The 12,343-nt window shown below is 41.1% G+C and overlaps 1 protein-coding gene across 1 annotated transcript; it reads right to left on the bottom strand.

Moving 5' to 3' along the window:
* Positions 1–6,982: 6,982 nt before the first annotated feature.
* Positions 6,983–10,517, bottom strand: LOC311122053 (uncharacterized protein; the record flags this gene model as incomplete). Its single annotated transcript, XM_084196468.1, has 5 exons — positions 9,402–10,517; positions 9,250–9,300; positions 9,079–9,150; positions 7,126–7,448; positions 6,983–7,009 (listed from the first exon to the last, which is right to left on the bottom strand). The coding sequence occupies exons 1-5, from the start codon at positions 10,150–10,152 to the stop codon at positions 6,983–6,985; spliced, it is 1,224 nt and encodes a 407-aa protein (XP_084052594.1). The 5' UTR covers positions 10,153–10,517.
* Between the last annotated feature and the right edge of the window lie 1,826 nt (positions 10,518–12,343).

Consider the following 12,343-nt stretch of genomic DNA (forward strand, 5'->3'; position numbering starts at 1 on the left):
AGAGAGAGAGAGAGAGAGAGACAGAGAGAGAGACAGAGAGAGAGAGAGAGAGAGAGAGATTGGAAAAAAACATCATCGCTGTTATTTAGAGCCTAGTGTGTCTCAGTTGGTATGGCATGGCGCTTGCAACACCAGGGTTGTGGGTTCGATTCCCACGTGGGGCCAGTATAAAAAGTATGAGAGTGTGTGAGTGAGAGTGTAGCTTTGACTATATACAGACTCAGTGAGCATTAGCCTTGCTATTGAGAGAGGCCGCCGTAGGCACTGCCCACAAAATGAGGTGGAATCCCTCAGATTACACAGACCCACAAAGAATTTTGAACTATTTGCCCATCGTTACAACACTGTATATAGACGTAATATGACATTTGAAATGTCTTTATTCTTTTGTAACTTCTGAGTGTAATGTTTACTGTTAATATTTATTGTTTATTTCTCTTTTGTTTACTACCTACTTCACTTGCTTTGGCAATGTTAAACATACGTTTCCCATGCCAATAAAGCCCTTAAATTGAAATTGAATTGAGAGAGAGAGAGAGAGACAACATTTACACCCTCCACACTCTAATTGACAAACAAGTCAACCAAAACAAAGGCAAAATCTACTCGTGTTTTGTAGACTTCAAGAAAGCATTTGATTCAATTTTGCACTAAGGTATTTTATTACAAACGAATAGTAAGTGGTATTGGAGGGAAAACATATGATGTTATTAAATCAATGTACACTAAAAACAACTTAAAATCGGCAAACAAGCCGAGACTTCTTCTCTCAGGGACGTGGAGTGAAACAGGGCTGCCCAATAAGTGCAACACTATTTAACCTCTATGAATTGGCAAAAACATTAGAAGAATCGGCAGCACCTGGTCTCACCCTACACAACACTGAAATCAAGTGTCTGCTGTACGCAGATGACCTGGTGCAACTGTCTCCCACTTAGGAGGGGTTACAGCAGCATCTAGATCATCTGCACAGGTTCTGTCAGACCTGGGCTCTGACCGTTAATCTAAAAAAAAACGAATATAATGATATTCCAAAAAAAGGTCAGGAAATCAGGATGACAAATATACATTCTATTTGGACGCAGTTCTATTAGAACACACCAAAAATTACACGTATCTAGCACTAAATATCAGCAACACAGGTAGCTTTCACATGGCTGTGAATGAGCTGAGAGACAAAGCAAGAAGAGCCATTAAAAGAGTATTATAAAATCGAAATTCCAATTAGAATCCTGGCTCAATCAGTTATAGAACCAAGTGCTCTATATGGCAGCGAAGTATGGGGTCCGCTCTCTAATAATGAATTTCTCTCTGTCTCTCTCTCTCTGTCTCGCTCTCTGTTTCTCTCTCTGTCTCTCTCTCTGTTTCTCTCTGTCTCTGTCTCTGTCTCTCTCTCTCTGTGTCTCTCTCTCTGTCTCTCTTTCTCTTTCTCTCTCTCTCTCTCTCTCTCTCTCTCTCTCTCTCTCTCTCTCTCTCTCTCTGTCTCTCTCTCTGTTTCTCTCTCTGTCTCTCTCTCTGTTTCTCTCTGTCTCTGTCTCTGTCTCTCTCTCTCTGTGTCTCTCTCTCTGTCTCTCTGTCTCTCTCTGTCTCTCTCTCTGTCTCTCTCTCTTTCTCTCTCTCGTCCTTTTTTGTCTCCCTCTCTCTAGATCTCTCGTCCTTTTTATCTTTGCACTGTGTCATCAAATACTTTGTGAAAAGTCTGTCCCTCTCTATCCCCCTTCATGTTTTACCTTTGCATTTTGCTGACTGTTGATCATGCGGGTCCTTGCTCTTTAGCCCTGATGCAGTGAAAATAGAGTAATCTAAGGACAGAAAAGGAATATATATGAATGGAGATTTGATAGGACAATAACACACAGCAGTAAAAGTAGAGTGAAGTCCTATAGGCTGTTTCAATGCACCAGAGGAGTAGTCACACATAACTCAGTACCTTAGTGAGATACACTGCTGTTACTTAAATGTAATACAGTTTTATTAGCCTCCCCATGGGGATTAAGATGGCATCGTCTGAGTACAACGTGATGCTAAACCACCCTGAAGGATGCAAAGCAGAAACATCTGTGTACGCTATCCCTCATGCAGTGAAAAAGACAAAAACTAAAACAAAAAAAATGACGTCAGCTTTATGCGACATCTTTTTGAGTGCGGACCATCACACTTTATTGCTTATTTGAATTTAAGGGTTTTACGCATCAACCTAACTTTAGGGACAGCGCAATGGTGCTCTTTGCTTTTAAACCACAGAGAATGAAATGTTTTGTGTTTGAGTCCCTTGTCACTTTGCCTGGTCCTACCTTTACATTGTGGTTGTCTGGTCTGTTTGCCTGTCAATTCCGGATTCTTTACCCTGTCCAGGTGTTCCTGTAAGGCCTTCCCATTCCTCAGCCTGCGCTGCTCTTCTTTAGACAGCACCTCCTTATCCTTTCTCTTTCCCTCTATCTCTTTGGCCTGGTCTGTATCTCTCCTATCCTTCTGACAAGGCCAAATTCTCTCCTCTTCTGCCATCCTCTCAAATTTGTCCATAAGGAGCTCTGCCTCTGTCTTTGGCGCTGTTACTTTGTCATTCCCATCTTTCTTTTGGACACTCTCACTTTTATTACTCACTTTGACCTGCAGAACCTGGGGGACCTTGGCCACGCCTTGACTGCTCGTGGAAAACACAGAGAAATCTGAGAGAGAGAGAGAGAGAGAGAGAGAGAGAGAGAGAGAGAGAGAGAGAGAGAGAGAGAGAGAGAGAGAGAGAGAGAGAGAGAGAGAGAAGCTTTGACTATATACAGACTCAGTGAGCATAGCCTTGCTATTGAGAGAGGCCGCCGGCCCACAAAATGAGGTGGAATCCCTCAGATTACACAGACCCACAAAGAATTTTGAACTATTTGCCCATCGTTACAACACTGTATATAGACGTAATATGACATTTGAAATGTCTTTATTCTTTTGGAACTTCTGAGTGTAATGTTTACTGTTAATATTTATTGTGTATTTCTCTTTTGTTTACTACCTACTTCACTTGCTTTGACAATGTTAACATACGTTTCCCATGCCAATAAAGCCCTTAAATTGAAATTGAATTGAGAGAGAGAGAGAGAGAGACCACATTTACACCCTCCACACTCTAATTGACAAACAAGTCAACCAAAACAAAGGCAAAATCTACTCGTGTTTTGTAGACTTCAAGAAAGCATTTGATTCAATTTTGCACTAAGGTATTTTATTACAAACGAATAGTAAGTGGTATTGGAGGGAAAACTTATGATGTTATTAAATCAATATACACTAAAAACAACTTAAAATCGGCAACAAGCCGAGACTTCTTCTCTCAGGGACGTGGAGTGAAACAGGGCTGCCCAATAAAAGCAACACTATTTAACCTCTATGAATTGGCAAAAACATTAGAAGAATCGGCAGCACCTGGTCTAACCCTACACAACACTGAAATCAAGTGTCTGCTGTACGCAGATGACCTGGTGCAACTGTCTCCCACTTAGGAGGGGTTACAGCAGCATCTAGATCATCTGCACAGGTTCTGTCAGACCTGGGCTCTGACCGTTAATCTAAAAAAAAAACGAATATAATGATATTCCAAAAAAAGGTCAGGAAATCAGGATGACAAATATAAATTCTATTTGGACACAGTTCTATTAGAACACACCAAAAATTACACGTATCTAGGACTAAATATCAGCAACACAGGTAGCTTTCACATGGCTGTGAATGAGCTGAGAGACAAAGCAAGAAGAGCCATTAAAAGGAATATTAAAATCGAAATTCCAATTAGAATCTGGCTCAATCAGTTATAGAACCAAGTGCTCTATATGGCAGCGAAGTATGGGGTCCGCTCTCTAATAATGAATTTCTCTCTGTCTCTCTCTCTCTGTCTCGCTCTTTCTCTCTCTCTCTCTCTCTCTTTCTCTGTCTCTCTCTCTGTTTCTCTCTCTGTCTCTCTCTCTGTTTATCTCTGTCTCTGTCTCTGTCTCTGTCTCTGTCTCTCTCTGTCTCTCTCTCTGTCTCTCTCTCTGTCTCTCTCTCTTGTCCTTTTTTGTCTCCCTCTCTCTAGATCTCTCGTCCTTTTTATCTTTGCACTGTGTCATCAAATACTTTGTGAAAAGTCTGTCCCTCTCTATCCCCCTTCATGTTTTACCTTTGCATTTTGCTGACTGTTGATCATGCGGGTCCTTGCTCTTTAGCCCTGATGCAGTGAAAATAGAGTAATCTAAGGACAGAAAAGGAATATATATGAATGGAGATTTGATAGGACAATAACACACAGCAGTAAAAGTAGAGTTAAGTCCTATAGGCTGTTTCAATGCACCAGAGGAGTAGTCACACATAACTCAGTACCTTAGTGAGATACACTGCTGTTACTTAAATGTAATACAGTTTTATTAGCCTCCCCATGGGGATTAAGATGGCATCGTCTGAGTACAACGTGATGCTAAACCACCCTGAAGGATGCAAAGCAGAAACATCTGTGTACGCTATCCCTCATGCAGTGAAAAAGACAAAAACTAAAACAAAAAAAATGACGTCAGCTTTATGCGACATCTTTTTGAGTGCGGACCATCACACTTTATTGCTTATTTGAATTTAAGGGTTTTACGCACCAACCTAACTTTAGGGAGAGCACGATGGTGCTCTTTGCTTTTAAACCACAGAGAATGAAATGTTTTGTGTTTGAGTCCATTGTCACTTTGCCTGGTCCTACCTTTACATTGTGGTTGTCTGGTCTGTTTGCCTGTCAATTCCGGATTCTTTACCCTGTCCAGGTGTTCCTGTAAGGCCTTCTCATTCCTCAGCCTGCGCTGCTCTTCTTTAGACAGCACCTCATCCTCCTTTCTCTTTCCCTCTATCTCTTTGGCCTGGTCTTTATCTCTCCTATCCTTCTGACAAGGCCAAATTCTCTCCTCTTCTGCCATCCTCTCAAATTTGTCCATAAGGAGCTCTGCCTCTGTCTTTGGCGCTGTTACTTTGTCATTCCCATCTTTCTTTTGGACACTCTCACTTTTATTACTCACTTTGACCTGGGGGACCTTGGCCACGCCTTGACTGCTCGTGGAAAACACAGAGAAATCTGAGAGAGAGAGAGAGAGAGAGAGAGAGAGAGAGAAGCTTTGACTATATACAGACTCAGTGAGCATAGCCTTGCTATTGAGAGAGGCCGCCGTAGGCACTGCCCAAAAAATGAGGTGGAATCCCTCAGATTACACAGACCCACAAAGAATGTTGAACTCTTTGCCCATCGTTACAACACTGTATATAGACGTAATATGACATTTGAAATGTCTTTATTCTTTTGGAACTTCTGAGTGTAATGTTTACTGTTTAATATTTATTGTTTATTTCTCTTTTGTTTACTACCTACTTCACTTGCTTTGACAATGTTAACATACGTTTCGCATGCCAATAAAGCCCTTAAATTGAAATTGAATTGAGAGAGAGAGAGAGAGAGAGACCACATTTACACCCTCCACACTCTAATTGACAAACAAGTCAACCAAAACAAAGGCAAAATCTACTCGTGTTTTGTAGACTTCAAGAAAGCATTTGATTCAATTTTGCACTAAGGTATTTTATTACAAACGAATAGTAAGTGGTATTGGAGGGAAAACATATGATGTTATTAAATCAATGTACACTAAAAACAACTTAAAATCGGCAACAAGCCGAGACTTCTTCTCTCAGGGACGTGGAGTGAAACAGGGCTGCCCAATAAGTGCAACACTATTTAACCTCTATGAATTGGCAAAAACATTAGAAGAATCGGCAGCACCTGGTCTCACCCTACACAACACTGAAATCAAGTGTCTGCTGTATGCAGATGACCTGATGCAACTGTCTCCCACTTAGGAGGGGTTACAGCAGCATCTAGATCATCTGCACAGGTTCTGTCAGACCTGGGCTCTGACCGTTAATCTAAAAAAAAATGAATATAATGATATTCCAAAAAAAGGTCAGGAAATCAGGATGACAAATATAAATTCTATTTGGACACAGTTCTATTAGAACACATCAAAAATTACACGTATCTAGGACTAAATATCAGCAACACAGGTAGCTTTCACATGGCTGTGAATGAGCTGAGAGACAAAGCAAGAAGAGCCATTAAAAGGAATATTAAAATCGAAATTCCAATTAGAATCTGGCTCAATCAGTTATAGAACCAAGTGCTCTATATGGCAGCGAAGTATGGGGTCCGCTCTCTATTAATGAATTTCTCTCTGTCTCTCTCTCTCTGTCTCGCTCTCTCTGCCTCACTCTCTCTCTCTCTCTCTCTCTCTTTCTCTGTCTCTCTCTCTGTCTCTCTCTCTGTTTATCTCTGTCTCTGTCTCTGTCTCTCTCTGTCTCTCTCTGTCTCTCTCTCTGTCTCTCTCTCTGTCTCTCTCTCTGTCTCTCTCTCTTGTCCTTTTTTGTCTCCCTCTCTCTAGATCTCTCGTCCTTTTTATCTTTGCACTGTGTCAACAAATACTTTGTGAAAAGTCTGTCTCTCTCTATCCCCCTTCATGTTTTACCTTTGCATTTTGCTGACTGTTGATCATGCGGGTCCTTGCTCTTTAGCCCTGATGCAGTGAAAATAGAGTAATCTAAGGACAGAAAAGGAATATATATGAATGGAGATTTGATAGGACAATAACACACAGCAGTAAAAGTAGAGTTAAGTCCTATAGGCTGTTTCAATGCACCAGAGGAGTAGTCACACATAACTCAGTACCTTAGTGAGATACACTGCTGTTACTTAAATGTAATACAGTTTTATTAGCCTCCCCATGGGGATTAAGATGGCATCGTCTGAGTACAACGTGATGCTAAACCACCCTGAAGGATGCAAAGCAGAAACATCTGTGTACGCTATCCCTCATGCAGTGAAAAAGACAAAAACAAAAACAAAAAAAATGACGTCAGCTTTATGCGACATCTTTTTGAGTGCGGACCATCACACTTTATTGCTTATTTGAATTTAAGGGTTTTACGCACCAACCTAACTTTAGGGAGAGCACGATGGTGCTCTTTGCTTTTAAACCACAGAGAATGAAATGTTTTGTGTTTGAGTCCCTTGTCACTTTGCCTGGTCCTACCTTTACATTGTGGTTGTCTGGTCTGTTTGCCTGTCATTTTCGGATTCTTTACCCTGTCCAGGTGTTCCTGTAAGGCCTTCTCATTCCTCAGCCTGCGCTGCTCTTCTTTAGACAGCACCTCCTCCTCCTTTCTCTTTCCCTCTATCTCTTTGGCCTGGTCTTTATCTCTCCTATCCTTCTGACAAGGCCAAATTCTCTCCTCTTCTGCCATCCTCTCAAATTTGTCCATAAGGAGCTCTGCCTCTGTCTTTGGCGCTGTTACTTTGTCATTCCCATCTTTCTTTTGGACACTCTCACTTTTATTACTCACTTTGACCTGCAGAACCTGGGGGATCTTGGCCACGCCTTGACTGCTCGTGGAAAACACAGAGAAATCTGAGAGAGAGAGAGAGAGAGAGAGAGAGAGAGAGAGAGAGAGAGAGAGAGAGAGAGAGAGAGAGAGAGAGAGAGAGAGAGAGAGAGAGAGAGAGAGAGAGAGAGAGAGAGAGAGAGAGAGAGAGATGTTGATTCAACGTCATCACATAAAAACAAAATTGGGTGGAAAGAAGGGTGATTCAACCAGAAAACTCCACTGATATCAGACAGCTAAATGCGAGGACCAGCCAGCAAAGGCACTACAGAGGGTTGTGCGTACGGCCCAGTACATCACTGGGGCAAAGCTCCCTGCCATCCAGGACCTCTATACCAGGCGGTGTCAGAGGAAGGCCCTCAAAATTGTCAAAGACTCCAGCCACCCTAGTCATAGACTGTTCTCTCTGCTACCGCACGGCAAGCGGTACTGGAGTGCCAAGTCTAGGTCCAAAAGACTTCTCAACAGCTTCTACCCCCAAGCCATAAGACTCCTGAACAGCTAATCATGGCTACCCGGACTATTTGCACTGCCCCCCCACCCCATCCTTTTTACGCTGCTGCTACTCTGTTAAGTATTTATGCATAGTCACTTTAACTCTACCCACATGTACATATTACCTCAACTACCTCAACTAGCCGGTGCCCCCGCACATTGACTATGCAACGGTACCCCCCTGTATATATAGCCTCCCTACTGTCACTTTATTTTACTGTATATATAGCCTCCCTACTGTCACTTTATTTTACTTCTGCTCTTTTTTTCTCAACACTTTTTTGTTGTTGTTTTATTCTTACTTTTTTTGTTTAAAATAAATGCACTGTTGGTTAAGGGCTGTAAGTAAGCATTTCACTGTAATGTCTGCACCTGTTGTATTCGGCGCATGTGACCAATAAAATTTGATTTGATTTGATTTGATATCAGACAGCTAAATGCGTCGTTAGATTCTTTTTTGCCCTTCCGCGTCACTTTCTACACAGAAGACATCCGCTAAACATAGAATCAAGCTGTTTATCTGTCTCTCTGTGACTGACGATAACTTCGGCAGGAAGTTGACTACAAATACAAAGTTGCCAAAATCTTTGCAATTCAACAAGCAAAGGATAAAAATATGCTTCAACTGAAAACCGAGATGACTGCATTAGAAAATAAATCCAGTAGGCTGTATAGGCCTATATTTCAATCATATTGAAATCAATTTCATGTTCAGTCAATTTACTTCTATTTGTAGGCTACACTGTCTGTAATTTTTACCTCAATATATTTCATGATGTGTAACAACATGTGCGCACTGATGGGCCAAATGAATCTGTGATTTAGTGCATTATTATAGGGTAAGCATTAGAATAAGCCGCCTCAATATTTGCAGCCATAAGGTGGTAATGGCTCTCTAGGAGCTGATCCGTCATCAGTATTGTGGAATAATTATAATGTTAAGGTAAGATTTAAATGGAGAAATCTGATCAGAGAGCAGCCCTGCCTTTCTTTCGATCAGTATCGAGACCTACTCCAATGACGCACTTAGTGAACGTTCTCTCTGCGTGGTGTTTTGGGAAACGCATGTGACATCTTCGGCCATTATAAAAACGATACATGGTTAAAACACTAGTAAGCTTAAGTTCCATCGCTATCAGGAAACCGGGCCCTGGTCTTTACCTTTGCACTTTGCTGGCTGGTCCTTCTGAGGGTTCAGAGTCTTTGACTCAGTTGCAGTAACCATGGAGACATCTGACAAGACAAAGGAAAATGGAGGATGTTAATACCACACTCCATGTGTGCAGTTGTATAACACTTTCAATGTACAAAATAACTGTAAACTAAGATGACCTTTGCACTGGGTCTGTTTGACCTCAGCACCAGCTGAGAAGATGGAGGAATCTGGGAGAGAGGGAGTTGGGAAACAGACAGTATAAGTTAAGGTGTTGAAGCTAACCTCACATATCACACTTTATTCTCTGTCTATTCCCTCTCCTTTTTACCTTTGACCTCCAGCTCTCTCATTTGTTTCTCCATGTGTGTCATATTTTCTTCTGCCCTTAGTCTCTTTTCTTTCAGGAGCTCTCTCCTGTCTCCTTCCCTTGCTTCCTTCACACACTTATTTTCATCTTCCTTTCTCTCTTCCCCGTCTCTTCTTTTTCTATCGCTCAGGGTCTTTTTCAGCATCTGTTGTTCTTCTCCCATCTTTCTCTTTGCTTCTTCCACCTTTCTCTTTGCTTCTTCCACCTTTCTCTTTGCTTCTTCCACCGTTCTCTTTGCTTCTTCTATCATTCTCTTTGCTTCTTCCACCTTTCTCTTTGCTTCTTCCACCTTTCTATTTGCTTCTTCCACCTTTCTCTTTGCCTTCCTCTCTGCTTTCATCCATGCATCTTCCTTTCGGTTTTCTTCTTCCTTCCAGTAAAACTCTTTCCATTCCTCCACTCTCTTCTTTTCAGATATCTCCCACTTGTCTCTCTCCTCCTGTCTTTTCTTCTGGAGCGCCATCTGTTTCTCTACCTTTTGCCTCTCAGATTTCTCCATTAACCTCCTCCTTTCCTCCTCCATCTCTCTCTCCCTTTCCCTCATTCTAATATCCATCAACAGCAACTCTTCATCCTTCATCTGATTTATTTTTGCATGCTCCTTCTTCTCCTCCCTCTTCATCCTCTCAAGTCTGTCCCTCTCCACTTCCTTCAACACCATCTCTCTATTCATCTCCAGAGACTGTCTCTCTATCCATCTCATCTCCCCCATACAGGCCAATTGCTTCAGCAGGCCCACCTCCTTCCTTAGCAGGCCCACCTCAACATGCAAGTCGCCCTGACCAATACTGTGCACTTCCAATACGAATGAGCTCTAAAAGAGAGTTCCTAAATGTTAGCAACCTACAGGATGCTGCTAATGGAAAACAAATCCTTAAACAACCTAAAGACAGCATCGGCATCAAAAGAAATTAAGCAAATCACTTTTAACAGTTCCACATTAATTTTTTACCCAATTGCCAAAGATTAATTTGACCTTAACGTAAATTCCAAATTGACAGAATTTACATTTACAGTGGGGGAAAAAAGTATTTAGTCAGCCACCAATTGTGCAAGTTCTCCCACTTAAAAAGATGAGAGAGGCCTGTAATTTTCATCATAGGTACACGTCAACTATGACAGACAAATTGAGAAAAAAAATTCTAGAAAATCACATTGTAGGATTTTTAATGAATTTATTTGCAAATTATGGTGGAAAATAATTACTCTAGTATGTTGAGCCAGGGTGTGAGTTTTCATTTGTGTTTGTTCTGGTTTTGTATATCTATGTTGGCCAGGGTGGCTCCCAATCAGAGACGGCTGTAGCTCGTTGTCTCTGATTGGGAGTCATACTTAGGTAGCCGTTAGGCATTCATTTGGTGTGGTTTCTTGTTCCGTGTTGGTTTGTGAATGTAACCAGGGACGTCACGTTTTGTTTTTGTTCGTGTGATCATCAATTAATAAATATGTTCGCATTCCACGCTGCGCCTTGGTCCTCCTCTGTTCCCGACGATCGTGACAACTACTTCCCGCGGCTATGCATCCTGTGATTATAGTGACATAAACATGACCTCTCAGTGTCCCTATAGCCATTCAAACTACTATTAAAGCCTTTTACCCTATGCGGTGCCTTTCATCAATGCCTACATTTCTAGTGCCTCTAACACATTATTTTGCATCTCACCATAAAACAGCCCTGTATCCAAACTAAACAAGCTGTGACCAACCAATTATGCAAACTTCTCTTTATACTATAGATTTTGTGTAAATCTTTTCAAAAATGTTTATAGTATAGTACACTATGCTGTTAAATGTGTTTTAAGACAGTACTAATCAATTCAATCTCATCAGAAATCACTCTCAGGTTCGGTAATCTAGACTATACAGTAATCAGTTTAGATAAATTAATGCATACCAATATTTAACCATGAAAATATTCATTTAAACATAAGACAGGAATTTGATACTCGCAGTAGGCTACGCAAAGTGATATGAAATTCTATCATATATTTGCCTAAAACCGTCCTCTCCATTATAGTAGATTCACCATAACTTTAGGAACAATTTTAGAAACATGACTTACCAATATGATGACTTTCTCCAACTAACCTTCTCTCTGAATGTTCTCCCACCTGAGATTCTGGCCTAATGACAAGAGGATTCTATCTTCTTATGACCCCATTATGACATCACTCCAAGACGGCATTCTACTCATCCTCAATGCTTCACTATGTACAACTACAGACTCCCAGTTCATTGTAATGGGACTCTGACAAAGCTGTCATTGCTCACACAGCCACTACATAACAGAGATGTGTTGTGTTCCAATTAAACCAATGATGCTTTGTTAGTGAGATCATTGATTATACAGTACTGGCCATTGAAGACGTTGTTTTCTTGAATGATCTACTGCAGTGACTAACTAGCACCATAGATTGATCTGCTTTGCAGCAATACATTTTGTGAGAAATGCATTCAAATCCCTTTCAACGTCCAAACTTCATGGAATTAACAAAAGCATAATTTTACAATACAGAGAAACTGTTTATGACCTGCTTGACCTCAAACGAGAGTCTAGAGAAATAAGAAAAAAATGACCTCACGCTAGGGAAGATTTACAAACCACCTCCAGGAGAGTCTAAAGACCTACTGCACCCAATGTACTAGTTACTTTTAGCAACGCAGCTGTATTTACAGTACACACACTAGCGTTGCTTTCAAATGTACTCGGTTGCACAACAACAGTCCGTGGGAAGCCAGAAGTTAAATACAATTCCATTTAAACTTAATGTGCCGGTGGGCAGGGCGGTTGGTCATTATGAGAGGGGTAATTTGAGACAAAATATCTAAAGGATAATATTATTGAACAGACTTTACAAACGTGGGTCTGTTGTAGACCCACTTCCTCTCGGCTTACCTCATGT

Source organism: Coregonus lavaretus (genome assembly GCF_964263955.1).
Source record: "Coregonus lavaretus genome assembly, contig: HAP1_SCAFFOLD_7936, whole genome shotgun sequence".
NCBI classification, from domain to species: Eukaryota; Metazoa; Chordata; class Actinopteri; order Salmoniformes; family Salmonidae; genus Coregonus; species Coregonus lavaretus.